Genomic DNA, 18,406 nt, shown 5'->3' on the forward strand with positions numbered 1-18,406 from the left:
TGAGTTTTCTGCAAGTCCTGTGCAGGCTGGATTAGCTGCAGTACTCTTCAGGACAATTCAGCATCTGAAGCAGTTCACGTGACTGAATCTAGATCCTGAAATTAGCTCCTGTGCAAACCCAGCCCATCATGAGCATCCCTGCTGCAGTGCCCCAGAGCCGCTGGCTCTTTGCCCAAGGAGCACAGGGCCCAGCAGCCAGAGGACTCACAAGAGAACTTGTTTCCACACAGCATCTCACAAACAGACCAGAGCCAGGAAAACAAAAGGGGAGGGTTATCAGCACCACCCATTTAACTGCTCAGCACTCACCTTGGAGTCAGCTCCAATGGGTTTCTTGCACTCAATGCAGGTGTTGGCACAGATCTTATCGAAGCACTTGACGCAGCAGTGCCGGCCCTCTTTCTGCACATACTTCTTCCCGTGCAGAGGGTCACGGCAGTAGAAGCAGTCAAAGCGCTCCGACATGGTGCCCACAGTGTAACTGCCAGGCCCTGCAAGACAAAAGAGGGTGAAGCCCTGATGACTGCTCCAGCTTCTTGGGTCTATGTAAATAAGAAGTATCAGGAAGATGGCTCAGCAATGAATGCATGGTGGTCTTGTTGGTAGAGAAAGCAGCTTTGGTGCCAGAATGTTAGGACAATTTTTCTATTCAGGCAGCTTGGTGGTTTATAAAACACGACAGTTCTCTACCAACTGCACTGGCATTTCAAGGTGCCTCCAGCTTTGTCTTTAGGGTCTAGATTAGACTAACGAACCATCACACTCAGGGAGGCTGGGTGCAGTAGACAACCTGGGTTTGGTCACAGCAATCACAAACACCTGCTAAAGAAGGCAGCTTGGATGCCCCAGGTCATGAAATGCCATTTAGGATGCAGAGAGAGAAATAACCATGAAGTCTCAGAAAAATGCAGGCTACAGAGTAGGGCCATGTGGGCCAACTCCTGGGGCCATGCTCTGGAGCTCAGCAAGGGCAGGGGCTGCCCTGCCTCCTGGGAGCGCTGTGCTTGCCACTACAGCTAGCAGAAGCAATTGTGGTGGGTTGACCCTGGCTGGATGCCAGGCACAAACCAAAGCCACTCTATCACCCCCCTTCTCAGCTGGAGAGCAGAGAGAAAATACAATGAAAGGCTCATGGGTCAAGATAAGGACAGGGAAAGATCATTCAACAATTACCATCACGGGCAAAACAGGCTTGACTTGGGGAAATTAGTTTAATTTATTATCAGAGTAGGATAATGAGAAATGAAAATTAAATCTTAAAACACCTTCCCCCCACCCCTCATCTCAGGCTTAATTTTACTCCTGATTTCTCTACCTCCTCTGCCACAGCAGCATTGGGGAATGGGGGTTGCAGTCAGTTCATCACCCACTGTCTCTGCCACTCCTTCCTCCTGAGGGAGAAGACTCCTCACACTCTTCCCCTGCTCCAGCCTGGGGTCCCTCCCATGGGAGACAGTCCTCCACAAACTTCTCCAACATGGGTCTTTCCCAAGGGCTGCAGCCCTTCAGGCACAGACTGCTCCAGCGTGGATCCCCCACAGGGTCACAAGTGCTGCCCAGCAAACCTGCTCCAGCATGGGGTCTCCCACAGGCTACAGGTGGGGATCTGCTCCACCATTAACCTCCATCAGTGCAGGGCACAGCTGCCTCACCATGGGCTGCACAGGAATCTCTGCTCCAGTGCCTGGCACACCTCCTCTCCCTCCTTCTTCACTGACCTTGGTGTCCACAGAGTTGTTGCACTCTCATATTCTCACTCCTCCCTTCCACTGCAGTTGCTGTTGTGCAGGTTTTTTTCCCCTTCATAAATACGTTATCCCAGAGGTGCTACCACTGTCGCTGATGGGCTCAGCCTTGGCCAGCAGTGGGTCTGTCTTAGAGCCTGGCTGGCCTTGGCTCTGTCAGACATGGGGGAAGCTTCTGGCAGCTCCTCATAGAAGCCACCCCTGTAGCCCCCCACTACCAAAACCTTGTCACGTAAACCCAATACAGCAATGCATTAATAACACAAATGTTTTCAGTTCCCTTAATAGCCATCCGAGATATGAATGCTAGATTTCTGCCCACAACAGCTCTGACCAAGCACAAAAACGCAGCGCTCTGCCTCCTGGGGTCCAACCTGCTGTGAGTGCAGGGCTGCAAAGTTTGCTGGTGAGGAGAGCAGAGTCCCACACCAGCCTTTCCCCATCACCTTCTTAAGAGGAAGGATACTAGACTGGTTTATTTACATATTTCACATCAAGCAAGGATAATAATTCCTAATCACTCACTGAGAGCCACTTAGTTCGTTATGGCCAGGCCCACTGCAGGGCTCAGCGAGGTCCTGGCTGAGGTGCCGCATAATTTGTGCGCAGAAATCCCCACCATCCACGAGCAGAGCAGATAGTTTCCATGTTTCCAGCCTAAGCCTGCGGCCAGCTGCAGCCCTTCGAGGCCTTTTGTGCTGGATAGTTGTGCAGATTCCAGCTGCCTCTTTTCACCAGGCTTTCACATATAAAGTCATGAGGAAAAAAACCAAGAAAATATCTCCCTACATGTAAAGATACTTCTTCAGTTCATGCCAGCAGGGCTCTGACAAGGCACGATGTTCCACCACGCCAGGGAGCCAGGACATCAGTGGGTGTGGGGGCTCTTGACCAGAAAATTTTCCACTTTGGCCGGAGGTGCACGCTCACGCTTTCTCCCCAGACACCCGCCCCAGCCTGCACACCCGGTCTCAGCCTCCCAGACCACTTCTGCTAATGGCTCCTTCCATTTCCCCACACCCTTCCTCAGAGGAAGCCGGCAACACTCCTGCGAGGGGGCCACAAAAGCTCCAGCAGGGTTATGCTAACCCCTGCAGTCCCAGAAATGCAGCTCCATCCCTGCCCCTGCTGCCCGTGCCCCTGCAGCCCCCAGCACTGCAGAGCCCCGTTTCCCCCTCACCACCAACCCGGGACACAGCCCTGAACTTTCTGCACCATCAGCAACCGGACGAGATGGGGTAGCGGTCTGGCAATGGGGGCCACCAAGAGGAAATTTAATTATTTTTTTCCTGATAGAGCTGCAGCACCAGCACAGAGCAGGAAAGGGAGAAGGACACAGACAGGCCATATAAATTGCTGCTGCTTCCTGCTGTGAGGTGGGGGAGGCCATTAGCACCTCCATCCTGTAGCATCACCTCAGACCACCCCACCAAGCTCCCAAGCCCTGCGGTTTAGGGGCTGCTTTGCTTCCTGCTCCCACTGGAGCTCAGCAGCACAATGGCTCCTTGTTCCATCCATGCTGCTCCAAGCCCCAGCACAGCACCTTTATAAATTGAAACAGGGCTTGGGCTTTTTGGGGTGTAGAGAGGGTATGTTGTTCCCCAATGTGCCCTCATGGCAAGGGAGGGTCAGCGGGACCCCATTGGGCTCGCTCTCAGCTGTAGGATGCTGTGCAGTCAGGACTGTTGTGTTGTCACAGCACAAGGACCTGTTTACACAGCTCTTTCTTGGACACTTGCCCACCCCAGTAATTCTAGAGGTACCATCAACTGTGTGGCCCAAGCTGTCGGCATGAGAAATCCCCACACTGGCACGGGAGCCCCTGAGGCCAACAGATTGTTCTTGCCGCCTTTGAGAGGAGAGGGGCCTTGCAGCAGGGGTGCCAGCGTGAGCAAACCTCACCAGAGGAGCGCACATCAAACCCAACAGCTCCTGACACTGCCCAGACACCTCAGCAAGAAGTGAGGGGTGGCTGCTGCCTTCACCATCTCCTCTACAACCCCTTCTTTTCTGTCAGAGTAACATGCTGTTGGCAGCACACCATGAGCAGCCCTGACACAGCCCGGGGAGATGCCTGCCTGCAAATGAACATTTTACTGCTATTTCAGAGCTCTTCCTCTGCCTCATCTCTGAGCTCAGGAAGCTGCTGGATAGGCAGTAGATGATGCTGGGGCAGGAGATTGGATTTACACTATTGCTTTGCAGATTTTAAAGTCCAAGAGTCATCTCACTGTCTCCCCTTTGTCACCCTTTCCACAAGGTCAGGCCAGAGTAAGTTGGAGTATTTCTCTTGCAGAAAGACAGTCCTGGAGAGGAGCATCACGCAGCGAGGCTGCGGCGGAGGTGGGGACCGGGTTCACACCCTTCCCCTAAAACTTACAGAAGCAGGCTGGAGGCCAAGCTGGCAGAAATTGCACTCTGTGGTGACCGGGGTCTGGAAATGCCGCCTTGCCAAGGTCAGGAGACGGCCACGTCCTGCTGACAACTACGCCAAGGGTTGTGTGTGTACCGGTTCAAGTAAATGAAACAAACAGCTGAGAAGCATGGAAACTATGTGAGCCATGGCCAGCTCTGCAGAGCTTTATCAAGCAAGTGGGTTTTATTTAGAAGAAATGCAATTGCACAGAGTCCAGTGCAAATGGTATCGAAACGTTCCTGATCTCAGGTTTAGGGTTGCTTTCAATCAGAACACATAATCGTGAACATATGGCTCAGGAAGTAACATAATCCTGTGTTCCCATGTAATGCATCATGTGCTAACGGGAGACATACATTTATCACAGCGGCTTTGGAGCTCCACAGACAAATTAACGCTGTGCCTGACAGCCCCAGGAGCTGAGCTGTGCAGGCAGGCAGGCCAGTTCTGCCTGCCTTTTGCCATCTCATGGAGCAAAAGGCCCCTCTCATAGATAGGTTGGGGCATAAATTTTCTTCCAGGAAGAAGAAAAGCTCTTACAGGCGCTTTCTGCCCTCGGTGGTGTCATCCCTACCCTGATCTAGACCCCAAAAAGGCACCTCTATCCCCTTGCCTACAATGAGGATGCAAACACTGACCATGTTGTCCCAACAAACGTGCTGGCTGCTCATGATCTCTGCTCACCCATGCCATGCCAAGAGCCCATGTCAGCCAGACCATCTCCTACAACCCTCCCACAGGAGCAGCCCACCCAGCCCCAAAAGCCACCAGTCTGTGGCAGAACAGGGCCCTGCACTGGTAGCAGCTGTGCTGGGACCACTAGATCGTCTTCCCCAGAGTGAAGCAAGTGGCCATGGAGACTTCAGAGCTCTGCTGCCCTGGGGAAAAAGCATTTAGCATCCTACTGCTGCTCCCCTAAGCTGTTCTGTCCCCTCTCACAGAAACTAGACAGGTATTTGTTGTCTCTGTAAAAAAATAAATACATCTTCTAAAGCCTGGTTGGCAGCAGGTCATGGTTTTGGAGATGTTTATCTCCTTAATAACCTGTTCACCCTCCAGCTGCACCAGGTCCCCACTGCTTAACTTTCCAGAGCTTCCAGGTATATTAACCCTGGCCTGTCTTTGCTGTCTGGAAAATAAACAAGTCATGAAACTAAGAATATACTGGGTATATGCAAAAACCACGACTCCTCCTCATGCTTCCTTGGGGCCTTTATTTTAGTGCACACTGCATAGCTTCCCCATGCAAGCTGTGCAGCAGCTGTTGAGCACACAGCAGGAATTCACACCAGTGGTACAACCGTGCTACAGCAACACAAAATTCAGTGCTCAGGGTAAGCATTCATCAAACTAACCACTAAAACCGTAAGTGCTGTACCTTTGTGCTTCATTTCACCATGCTGTGCTTAAAACAGCAGTACGTGCAGGTGTTGTAGCTTGGAAGGTATTTGAACACAGTTTCTTTGGCTGTACCTTAACACCAGACTACAGTGAACCAACAGCCTGGTCAAGTGTCTCCTGTGTAACCCCAGGAGAATCACATACCCTGAGGACATGCACTGATCCAAACCCCACCTCAGCTTGACTCTGGGGCCACAGAAGGGGAATTAGAAAACAGAGGAAAAGTATGGACAGACTGGAACTATTCTCCGGCCCAGGCTGACGTCCGTGTGCACAGGATGTTCTTCTGGAGAGAAGCAGGTGAGAAGAGAGAGCACAGGCTGTTGGGGGGAGGAGTAAGTGCAGTATGTGCCCATCCTTAAATAGCTTAGAGGACCCTCAATAAAAACAAGAGCTCAAGAAAAATCCATCAATACTTCCAGAAACTAACCCCCCCTTTAAGCAAGGTGTCCCTCTGCCACCAGCCCTGGCAGGGTGCTGTCTAAATGTAGCTCCCTGATGGATTTGGCTACAGTTTGAGGGCAGCTGGCCAAACCAGTGGCCTTCTCAAGTATCAGGGTATTTGGCACAAAGACCCTAACATTTACCTGACCACAGAGGTGCCAGTTAGCCACTTGTCCTCAGAGAGCATCTGCTGCTTTTCAAAAAAACAGCCCCTCAGCCCTTGGACAACCATGCCTTCCATCTTTCAAATACAGATCTCAAATGTTTGCGCTCTGCCAGCTTCCACACACCTCAAGTCACGCTGTGGAGCGGTCACAGGGCTCTCCCGGCCAATGGTCAGGGTCAGGGCTGTACCCTGCAGCACGGCAAGCTTGGGTTGGAAATGGCACAGACCTAAGAAGTGCCACCCCACTAAAACTATTGGATTAACACAACCTCCTGCCTCTCCCATCACCCCTGGGCTGGTTGCTCCAGGTTCAGTCAAGCTATACACCGCAAGGCAGCATGGCAGTGGTTTGCACAACAAATGAAACCGAAGAACTCAGCAAAGGGAGCTGAAGCATAGCTGATAAGCAAAGCACTTAACACAGGATATGTGTTAATGACTCTGGGGAATATGTTTAAATGTGATAAACCACCAAGGAAGAACTTGAAGTGTGGTCTCTAAAAACAACCAGGGAAACTGTACTTCACGATTATTCTGCTACTTCGGAAACAAGATGAGGCTGAAGGTTTTAACACTCTGCCCTACGCACAGCTGCATACTCTATGGCAATACCTAAGGAAAAGAGCAATTGCTTTTTGACTCCGTCAGTTTTATTTTTCTCAGCAGACTGAGTACACACAGCCCCCACACCACCAGGCATTGGCTACCCCTGCCTATTTCAGCTCACAACCTGGCATCCCCTGGCCTGTCACCTGAGTTACTATTCTCAGCATTCCTCTATGCAATGTCGCGTGGTCTGCTATAAATACCAGGGAATACCCTTAAAAGAAGGGTCCCGTTAATCTGAAATGCAAAGCAACACTCGGGACTGTACCTCAAGGTCACTGGCACACTGCCCTGGACAACAAACATTTGCAAAGACAAAGGAAAGAAAAAATTATTTGCAGGTCATTTTTGCTGTGAAGGATGGCAGTAACAAGTGGAGAACTGTGCTCTTCCATTGCCAGGCTGGGACACGTGCGACTCTCATACTCTATAATTCAAAAATTAGTCTGTTGATAAAATGGAAGCTTCTTTATTTAGAACAAGAACAGCTCCAAGTTCCTCAGGCAGTTGCCAAAAACATTCCCTACAGTCCTATTTCCACCATGTCTGAGCACGTCCCAATCATTATTAAATCTTCACAGTTCCCCAGGGAAGTAGGGACCTGCTATTAAAAAAAATACACTGCTCCAGCCCTGCAAACACTTCCCTCAGGGCTTGCTTTTGCACTTAACACAGAGCTCAGCTTAGGCTAACAAGGCTCCCAGAGTGCACATCACTGCCTCCAGTAAGGCTGAGCACTTAGGCAGAGTTTAAGCAGTGAAGCCCAAACCTTTCAAAACTAATCAGACTGGCTAAAGCAAGAGAGTCCTGTTCAGTAGCTCGCTCACTCTGCGACTGCCTTAAGCTTTGACCTTTGAAACGCCTCAATTATGTTCCCAGCTATGCACAGATCTGCCCCCACCTCAGTAGCTGGATGCCCTTCTCATGCCCAGGTGCTCCCAAGAGCCAAACGTGAGCCTTTCTCCTGCTGTGGATGATTCACCCCCCCAGGGCAGGCACTACGGTACCCCACTGCAGCTGTCCCGGAGAGCAGGGCTCCCCACGGGGTGTGGGAGCAGACACTGCCCTATAACTTGTTGGTGGAAGCACTCCAACCACAGCATCGGCTCAGAAGACACTTCAGCATTTTATAATACAGCACAACATCAAATCCATGGGTCCTTGCCCCTGAGAACACCTCCCTGAGGAAGATGAGAAAGAAAACAAAGATACAGCTAGGAGTATAATGAAAAGACGCTACAGCATCAGTCAGCCTTGTGGGCTGAATTTAAAAAGTAAATCTCTTCTTTCATTTTAATTGAATGGATCACTCTTTTTAAACACCTTTGAGATGTTTAAAAATCCACAGAAGTCAGAATTTACTCAGAAAGGTACATTGCAGAACGTATATCTGCATCACACAAGCAAATCCTAAGTAGCTACGTGCCATGCAAGAAGCCTCACGCTCATGCCTTGTCCTGGGAGACTGAGCATGAAGTTGAACAGCATGCTGTGACTTTCCTCCCCAGTTTTGAAGAGGGTCTGTGTTCTGAACCAAGTCTCATGAGCACCTCTGTCCCCTGGCTCCGTTTGATGCCCACAGGAACTGTGCCCCAAACTTGACACCCTCTCCCCAGGCACATCCACCCCCTGGGCTATGTCTCATTGTATGTTGTGATGTAAACACACGCTGGACACATACACACAAACATGGTCAGCTTTTAAGAATCAGATAAGCTTTTAAAAATCCCGAAGAGCTTTCAATTGTCTGTAATTGGAGGGCTAGAGGAGTTTAGTCAGGATGGGAAGACACAACACCAACAACATTTACATGCCTTGGGGGACACGCAAAACATGCTCTCAAGATTCCTGTCAGTGTTAATGGGAAGAAAAAGTTAACATTTTCCTGCCACTGGTGAGGGTCAGCATGTTTGATCTACAAGACAAACACAGAGAAGAGGGAGTGACCACAAACCTCCCACCAGAGCCAAGCAAACCATCTGGGTTTACACGCTGGGCTTCTGCACGCTCCCCTCTGCTACAGGTTTCCCCTGCTCACTGCAATAACTGCTTGCTGCAAGGAAGAGCATCATCCCCCATTTTCACTTAGTCTTCCTCAGATAACAGCTGAGCCCCAGCCTTCCCACAGCAGTGGGTACAAAAGCACTTACCATCCAATGAAGCTTACAAAATAGATGAGGCCGCTGCCACCACTGCGCTCCCAGGGCCAGTCCCCCACACTGGTTATAAACCCACTTGCCATCATTAGTTACAGCTGCAGATTGCTGAGGCTTAAGACTGCGTTCAAAAGAGTTATTTCTCTGGTGGACGAGCCTGTTAGCAAAACCTTCCTCCCCATTTACCAGGCATCGCACACGTGGGGTTTCTCCCACAACACCTGGCAGCACATCCACTTTACCTGTGTGCCTGTGGAAAGCCATGATTAGCAGCCCAAAGTCACCAGCAGCCCCTTAGGTAACAGAGTTCACAGTCTTTTGGCCGATAAGGAGCTGCCCCGTTTGATAACATACATTTAAACGGAGGCTATTAATACGGACGGGACTCCTACCAGATGTCCATTCCCCTCCCCAGAGATCACAACCTTAATCCCCCTTGAAAATTCTTACCATTTTAGGTGATCTGAGGGAGAAGAATAGGATCCAGAGACCTCTAGGTCTCTGTAGGCAACATGTAAATACCTGCCCGGCTACTCAGCACCCAAATTAGTCCCAAAGGCAGAGTGTGCCTCAGGAACTTGACCCCATGCTAGTACTATTTGGCCTTGGCTTTAGAGCTAGATTGCGTCTTGTAACAGTCCTGAGCTAAATTACAGGCCCGACATTAATTCTGCACTGCTGTTGCTGAAGAGAGGAGGTAGATCACAGCCCCATGGGGGCCAGGAGGGACTGCAGTCCCAGGAACGAGCAAGGTGCTGTCCCCTGGCTGTAGGGCCCAGGAAGGACATGGGCTGTACCCCTGGGGACCCAGCTGACAGTCCACAGAAGGAATAGAAGATACCTTCATGGGGGAGGTTAGACTTGCTTTCAACACAAGGGTCACACTGAAGTTTTACTGGCAGTAAATCGACTGTACCTGGTCCTCCTCCAGCTTTTACCCTAAGCAAGCTCAAGACGTTAACTGCTCAAAGTGAGCAAGTCCCTGAACAGCAGCGCTTGGAAAGCTGGGTTTCATGACTACAGGGCTTCTCTAGCATCTAGGTAGGGGTATGGCTGGGCTCATTCCCCAGCACGGGGCTTATAGAGAGCACTGGCTCTTACTCAGGCATCCACGGAGCTCCCTGGAAGACCCCAGTTCCATGGCTTCAACCAATGTATTTCCACCAAAGTCACAACAGGGAGCGGAGGGAGCTCTGGTTCAGGGCCGGCTCCCATGGGGACACACAGGCAGCGGCAGCTCCATGGCCGCGCGCTCGCTCCGGGTTATGGAATTGGCGGCGGTGCACACTCAGGGCCGGGGGCCAGGGACGCCCAGCTGCTAATCCCGCCTCGACACTGGCCGTGGGAAAGTCAGTTAACCTCCCTGACAGCCACTGGGAAGAGCCAATGTTTATCATTCCTTCCACAGAGCCCATCGCAGTGGTGTCTGGCCTCTAAACAGCAACCGTCATCTTCAGCCTGAGTGGCCCTGCTACAGCCAGGAACTGGGAACATCTCCACGTCCCTGCTGCGGAGGTCCCGAGAGCTCCTCGACCACACACATGTGGCAGAGCGTGCACAGCCTCCAGCCCCAGCACCGGGGTCAGTGACCTCTTGGGCCTTCATGCCCATCTTAGGGCCCCCAGGTAGCACACATGCAAGGTCAGCATCTCACCAGCATCCCAACATCTCTGATTTTCCAACAGGCCCCGGAAAAAGCCACACTTGACAGCATGCCGTCCCAAAAGAGCACAGCATGGATCCACTTGTGTAGCAGATTGAGGCTGGGAAACGTGCTAAAATACTAGCACATTAAAACACTTTGGCTAGGAAAAACCCAACGTTATTCTGCCCCAGCTCGTCTATAAACTCAAGCAAATTGTTTGCATAATTCAGATGGTAACCGGAACCCTAACAACTGGTATTTTCCTGTGCTAATCTTGCTGCACGCAGTGTAATATTTACAGACATGAGTTCATTTTTGGCAATGCACGTAGAGTTTGCACCATTAACCAGTCTCATTCCTTTCTAGCTCCCTACACAAAGCACTGGCACCCTCCCACTCAGCAGTCATTTCCTACTTCCTCCAGAATACCCTCGTATTTCAATTAGAAAGGGTAACCTTTGCTCCCCATCCCAAAAGGCAGAATAGCATTGCTGTGCAGTGTCAGCAGCTGCCATGTCCCACCCCAGAGGCGGCTGCAATTCAGCAGTGGTTTGACAGCATTGCAGAGGCATGTGGAGAGTTGGGATGGACACTTGGCCATCAAAATGTTTCACGTGCGCAAATGCATGTGTGTTTTCAGCATGACAACAGGCGTGGGCTGGAGGAGGTGGGCAGGAGAAAGCCTGGCCAAAAACCAGGGAGACAACACAGCTCTGCTGATGCTCACGAAGCTTCACTATGAAACTCCCCAGAGCAGCACTTCATGGCACAGCTCACTCTGCAAAGCCTCCAGTGATTCCCCAGAGCAGTCTGTAATAAAAAGGCCATTTTGTTTTAATTTGTCCCCCCTGGGTCAGTGCAGCAGAGATGGGCTGAGGAACAGCCCTTGCTAAGAGGACAGGGCTGCTCTTGGTTTTTTGGCTGGTTTTAGCCATATGACCTTGGACAATTCCCACCTTCTCCCCAAGCCCCTCTTCCTCCCAGCAAGCCCAGGTGATTAAACACACCATTGTGGCAAGGTATAGCACAAGTACCAAGGAGAGAAATCATTGCCCTCTGAAACATGGCAGGGAGCAGAAGCCTCCAGGAAAGGGAGGGTGCCCCAGAAAGGAGGTGTGCCAGCCCTGTCTGAGCCCTTCTCTGTTAGCCTGGCACCATGCACCCACAGGTTCCAAATTAAAAAAAGAGTTCTACAAACATGTTGGCGAGTGCACAGCAGGGCATGCAGGCTTGGGTTTTCATGTTTTTAACATTAAACCTGTCCTGTAGGTTTTCAGGATTCCAGGGAGCTGGACTGGACACACTGATCCCACCACACAGGTCTGACTGCAAAGTGGCATGGCTGGGGCATAGTGTCATCCACTCGGATAGACAAATGATTCACATTGTGGTTTCCAGAGTATTTTCTTGCCTTAACAATCCTGCCAGTAAAGGTCTGGGAGTCTCAGCTTGCTCACACATCCTGCTGTCACTCAGTGGGCAGAAAGTCTTAAATAGAGCCGGTATAACCCAGACATTGATGAACTATTAGTCACCATCATCAAAGAAAGAACCAGGCAGCAGTAAATATGAGCAGGAGGAGAGCACCTGTCCACTTGTTGGGGTAACGCTGTACCTTCTGCTGCTATACACACTTCTTAGCAATGCACAGTTAACCTGCATAGAAAAGCACACTAGCCATTCCCTGGGCTCCCCATAAAACAAGAGCCCCATATTGCTCCCTACCCTTCCTGTCATGCAGGCAGCGCTGGACTCACTCCATGCCCTCACTCCAGCTGGAGGCTGCCTCTGTGACAGCACAGGACCTGCACGGTCCCATCGGCCAGGGCTGCGCCCAGCAGCATGGGGGTTAGCACTCCACATCCAGGTTTGCTCCCACTCACCATTTGTACAGGCACTTCTTCCTTTTCAAGTAACAACACAGCAGATTCAGGGTTTTTTTAAATTTTAAATCTATCTTAGGTTGCATGCAATGTGTGTTCTCCCACAGCAGAGCGCACTCCTTCTGCCAAACCTATTGCAGACCCCAGTTAAACATCCCTTGGCTCTTCTGAGGCAGAAACAAAACAAAATAACTTTTTTAAAACCTATGTGCATATATATATAAATACATATAAAGACAGAGTATGCAGGAAGCCAACCAACAAAGGAATTGGGCTTAAGAAGAGAGAGGACACAGATACAGCTCTCTCCAAGAGAAAGCCCACCTTTGCACTTGCAGCTCATCCATCAGCAGGACAGAGGAGGCAGCAGCCCCACTGCCACAGAAACGCCAGGCAGGTTTGGGATCTGGGACTGACCCCTGGGGCTGATCCAGCTCTCCAAGCACTCAGTATCTCATGTGCTTCCTGCTCCCAGCACTGGCTCTGCTCTAGTGAAAGGCACTGCAGAGCATTGCAGACCATCTGGAGAGGGCTGCCAGGGAATGGCCCCTGCTCCCCACCAGCCAGGGACCCTAAGTGCCACCCACAATCACACCTGAACCAAAATGGGGAGTTTCCACCTAGTCCTTTCAATCAGCCAGTTCAGTTCCAAACTGGACAGCTTCTCTTTGAAGTATTACAAAAACGCTTCAGAAGACTCAACCCTGGCTCGGTTCCCCCATTCTGCATACAAGGCTGCACGCCTCCGCACCCCTGAAGCATCCTGCAGGCACTCACGTGAACACAAGACAGAGATACCCTGGTTCACATGGGATGTACCCACATCCAGAGCAAAACCAGCAAGGACATCACTGCAGTGACAGAGGGGACAACACACCAGCCATCAGGCAAGCCCTGTGCCCTCAGGCAACCAGCTCAGAAGGGATGGTGGAGAAGGAAATGGCACATGGCAAAGACACACAAGGTGTTTTCCCTTCTTCCATGCTGAACTCCAGCCCACAGCTGGGTTCTGTATGCTGAGCCTTTCAGTGCCAAGGGAAGCTTTTAGGATCAGCTGTGAAGGTAAGGATAGAGGAACTGGGAATAGATTTATAAGGAGGCAGACACAGAGAGGGTGACCCTTCATGAACTCAGATATGATGCGAGCAGAAACAAAAGGGGGAAAAGAAGGCAGGATAAGAAGAGAGAAAAAAATAAGGATGAGGGTGTAGTAAGGAATGTAAGAAAGACAGGAAAGAATGGTCAAGAGATAATGGAGCTGGAAATAAAGGCATCTGAAAAATAGCAAAACTGGGAAGAGCTATAAACTGGGTTTTTCCCATCTGCCTCCATCCACAGGCTGGACTGTTTCCAGGACTATTCCCATGGCTGCTCCAAATTTATTTCCCTGCTGCCATCTGCTCTGCAGCTCCCCTCTACACACGCTCCCGACTGGCACTTCTTCCCATCACCTGTTGCTGACATGGCAGACCTCTGACTGCTGCTGAAAGCCAAGTGACACCAAGGCCTGGGGGGAGTGTCTGCGCATAAATCAAGAGCTGCTTGGTAGACCCAAAGCTTTGTTCAGCTCCTGTCCCCCCTCCTGGCTGTGTCAGGGTTGGAGAACAGAAGCTGCAGTGTGGTGGTGTGCAGGCACCATCCAGACCCATGGCAGCAGCCTCAGGACATACAGGCTCCAGAGAGGACTGGGGTGAGAAGAGGCTGAAGCACTATTAGGTGCTGCTCAGGGTTGGCTTCAAATCAACTGCACAAGAAAGTGCTTTTCCTCCTATCCCTGCTCCCTCCTCCCTGTGGCTCTTTGCTGCATTACAGATAAGATGCCAAGACTATATCTTCCAGCAGCGAGGATGCCGAGTGCCTGCTGTGGTCCCTACAGTTAGATTTAGACCTTCAATACAAGCTCAAAAAGGGACAGTCCCAAAAGGCTGAAGGTTTTTAAAAAAATCTCTTAGAAAGACAAATGTATTAGTCTTAAATGCACTAGGTTAAATCTGGGCTGTGTTTCTCTTTCCAGCTCTGTCTCTCTCATCCTTCTGCCTCGACACAGTCTGCAGAGAAGAGTTGTGAGTGTGCAGGCAGCAGACTGGGAGGCTCAGCAGGCTGCCCTCAACCCCCCTTGCATGAACTGCAAGGTGAAAACAACAGGTCTGAATGTGCCTGGACATCAGACAACCCTAAGGGGACACAAAGACCTCCTTTGCTCCTCTTGAGAGAAAGATCCACATGTACTGCCAAGACTGGTCTGATTCAGATGCCCTGTAAGAGCATGAAGCCCGTAACTAGGCTGAAAAGCCTCAAACACAGCATTCACCTCCTTCTTCCCAGCAGTCTTACAGATGCATCATGCACAGATCCACCCAGCAGCGCCCGGTTTGAGCAAAGCAGCCTCAATGAGCTGCAGTCAAACACGAAGTCCTCCTCAGAAGTCATCTGCCCTGAGAGGAGCAGAAATCAACTGGTTCTTGCAAATTCATTTATCACAAAAGCAGCCGAGGGTGCAGGAATAAGGTGTGCCGTGTTTACCAGGGAAGATGAGCCAGCAGGCACGGGGGAAGCAGCCTGCATGGTCTTGGCGTGGTCATCAGACCATGGCGATGGTCTCCAGGTTGGCATGTCGGGGCCCCAGCAGTGCCACGCTCTCACCCACGCTGGCCAGGCCCCTGCATTCAGAGCTCCCATGAGGAGCTCTGCGGTTTCTGCTCACCACATCTTTTACCAGGGCTGATGTGGTCCTCGGAGGAGCGCTCCCTGGGGCCAAGCAAGCTGCACCACAATTCAGTTATTACTCCAGGTTATAACCCCAAAGCTTCACTCTTAGGACGGCGTTGCTCTTTAGGGTGATCTTGGCCAACTGCAGGGATCTTTCTTTGTTCAAGTTTAGATGCAGTCACGTGGAGGAGGAATGACCACTGGAGTCAAACGTGAGGCAAAGGTTTGCCAGCCACAGCTTTTCCCCCATGGCTTAGCCCCGGCTTCAGAGCTGAGAAAAGTAACTTAAGTCCCTGTCAAATAAATACCACACTGATCCCAGCCAGGCAGCACAGCAGTCTTTTCCAGGAAAGATGAGGTCTGATGAACACTCACAGCAATATAATCCTACCATACCCACACAATAAATGCTCATGTCGAGGCTTCACCAAGTTGTTAGTGAGCCATCACTGAAATAATATTTCACAACCTCCATTACGATCTCTGCACTCCTAATTGCTTTCAATTACTTCTCACAGGCACGGCAGCTGGGTGAGCAATGCTCTCCCCCAGTGAAGTTAAACAGCTCACTGTGGAGAGCACAGAAGGAAGTTCAACTATTAGTTTGCATCACTGCTTGAAAGCTGGGTCATTCACCTTCCCTGGAAATCTACCCGCTACAAGTCAGAAATTAGCAGCTACCCAAACATCCGCTACAACACACATGTTCTCCAGCATCCCCCACATGGGTTTCCAGTAGCCCTGCAACCCTCCTGCATGCGTTCAACAGGACCTGGCAGCAAGGAAGACTTGCAAGGCAGGCACTGACGCCTATGCCCAAGCTCTTCCTCCAAAGGCTGGAAACTCTTTTGGCATGATGTTTTCTAGCAAAACATCATGTTCTTGGGAAGGTGCTGGGCAATCAGTTCTGCAGACCTCCTTCCTCTGTCCCCACAGCACAGTGGGCCAAGCCAAAACCCCAGACAAGTGGCACTCTGCAAGACCAAGGAGCCTTGGTGCTTCCCCTTTATTTTCACAGCAGAGAAGAAAGGGCTGTTTGTGAACGGACTATGATTCTGGCAAAACATCCTCCAGAAACGCATCACATGGGAGACTCCGAGGATAGACAACTTCAGCTCAGGTGGTCAGAGAAGGTTAAAACAAAAGCTTCTCAGAAAAGGGCTGGGCAGAATCACGCTGCCTGACTAAGGACGAAGACAGGCCACTGCTTTAATGAGAAGGACATGCCCTTCTGAGCACTGGCATGCTGGTTGGGAAGATTTCCTAGCATCCAGCACACCATCAAAGCACCGCCTGAACTTGGCACAAGCCCCACGGCCATTCCCTGAGCACTGATTTAGAGCTGACAGGAGCCAGCCCTGGTGTATGGGTTTAGCAGGACAACCAGCCCATTACCCTGGGCACAGGACAGTCGCCTCGAGCAAGATTAACATTTGGCTACCTACACCTTCAGTTGTTAGACAGTGCTGGTGGCTGAAAGGGCCAAATCACCCTTGTTATGTGGCCATTTTAAAAATAACCTTTCCCAAAGCCCCACAGTGCATAACCCTGTGTCTGTCTCTGCTCCAAGAGCCGAAGGAGATCAGCTTGCAGGGTTGACGGGTATTTTTGGGCACTCTGACTAATTGTCAGGACATATGTTGGGCATTCTTCAGAAGGAAAAACAAAGCTGCAAAGTCCCTTCCAGTGAGGCCTATGGGTTTGGATTAGTCACAGAAGTTATTCTCAGAAACTGGGAGGGTTTGATACAACTTTCAACTTCAGATAAGTACATTCTAAAATGGAAGAAGAGGTCAGCTTCCTCACACTCCGACACTTACAATGAAGGCTCAGCCAGGCTGGGCCACGTTGCACCAAAAACAAGGGCAGGAGAAGTGAAAACACTTCACCTTGGTGTGGCTTCAAATTCACAACTGTTTTTTTGGCACTGCATCACATGAGCACTCGCTGACTGTGCCAGCCAACGTGCTCCAAGACAAGCCAAGGAGAAGACACCCACTGGAGGGGGGTCAGGAGGCCCACAAGCACCTGCCCGCTTGTAAGACCAAGTTGTGGTGCAGCCTTCTAAGGCATCTTGCTCTGATCCTGCATTACCACACATTTCCTCTGCTGAAATGAATGCCATTTAACTTTCCCCTTTGTCCAGGCTTAGTTTGTGGTCAGAGTTGACTTCAGCCACCATTCATGTTATATTTTTCAAACTGGCCCATCAAGCGTCTTGTTAAAGCTCTGTTCATTTAACAACCACACACTGCACTGCTCAGCCAGGCTCTTTGCCTCACCCCTTTTGTAGGGAAGTTGGAACCTTTGCCAGACTAGGACACCACTCACCCCGATCCTACTGAACTTGCCTCAGCTGCTCTTTTCCCAAACTGATGTCCAAGAGATTAAGGACTCAGGCAAAACCAGAGAAGTCAGCCCAACTTCCAGAAGAGCCTGAAGCCCTAATAAAGGAGTATTTTGCTAACTGTGTCCCTCTTCCTCCATGCTTAGGAGAAAGGGACTCCCAGCTCAGCAACTCCAGAGCCTCAATGCACTGCAGCCAAACATGAAGTCCTCCTCAGACACCAGCTACCCCAAGAGGAGCAGAGATCAGCTGGTTCTTTCAAGTTCATTTACATGAAAAAAAAAAAATATGTAAAAGGAACCTGATTTGTTGGGGTTTTTTGTTGTAGTTCCTTGCTGCTTCTCCTCCCAAGGGCATCTTTCACCAGTCTGAGAACCTCAACAGCACTATACTCATACGCCAGTTTAAGCCAGCACTCATCCAGCTTAATTTCTTCTTCTTGATAAGACAGCAAATAAAGCACCTGTGTGCAACATCACCACAACACCCTGGGACACATGAGTCCAGAGCAGCCCATATTTCCCCAGCACTGTGCAAGGCCTGGATGTGCTCTACCTTTCAGTCCAGAAGCTGTTTTGATGCTTTGAGCCCTACTGCTGTCTCACCCCGTGCCACTGGCCCACACACTTGTGCTTTGCCCTTTCTCTGGTGTGTATCAAACCTTGCTCTTTTCATTCAGCAGAAGCACTGCACCAAAAGCACACACATCTCAGGGTGACAAGAGCTTTCTGAAGTCTCCACCAGTGCTTTCTGCATGTTTTTCTCCCCAAGCTGCACAGCAATTTCCACTGAGGGTAAGTGTTGTCAATTCAATTTCTAATAACGGCATTAAAATGTATGAGCCATTTCTCTGGAGCCAGGGATAATATTTTCAAAGTGTCTGTGTGA

The 18,406-nt window shown here is 50.5% G+C and overlaps 1 protein-coding gene across 4 annotated transcripts in view; it reads right to left on the minus strand.

Annotated features, from left to right (window-relative positions):
- Positions 1 to 18,406, minus strand: part of FHL1 (four and a half LIM domains 1) — a 34,104-nt gene that overhangs the window by 3,767 nt on the left and 11,931 nt on the right. The window contains exons 1-2 of one of the 4 annotated variants that reach the window (XM_074883096.1): positions 9,177 to 9,268; positions 310 to 491 (exon numbers count right to left, since the gene is read on the minus strand). In XM_074883096.1, coding sequence (XP_074739197.1) covers positions 310 to 491; positions 9,177 to 9,198 — 204 coding nt within the window. In that variant the 5' untranslated portion in view covers positions 9,199 to 9,268. Of the gene's footprint in view, positions 1 to 309; positions 492 to 2,270; positions 2,287 to 9,176; positions 9,269 to 18,406 lie in introns of those variants that run through there. The other 3 variants (XM_074883097.1, XM_074883099.1, XM_074883098.1) reach the window with 3 other exon arrangements.

Source organism: Strix uralensis, chromosome 13, assembly GCF_047716275.1.
Source record: "Strix uralensis isolate ZFMK-TIS-50842 chromosome 13, bStrUra1, whole genome shotgun sequence".
In the NCBI taxonomy this organism is placed as follows: domain Eukaryota; kingdom Metazoa; phylum Chordata; class Aves; order Strigiformes; family Strigidae; genus Strix; species Strix uralensis.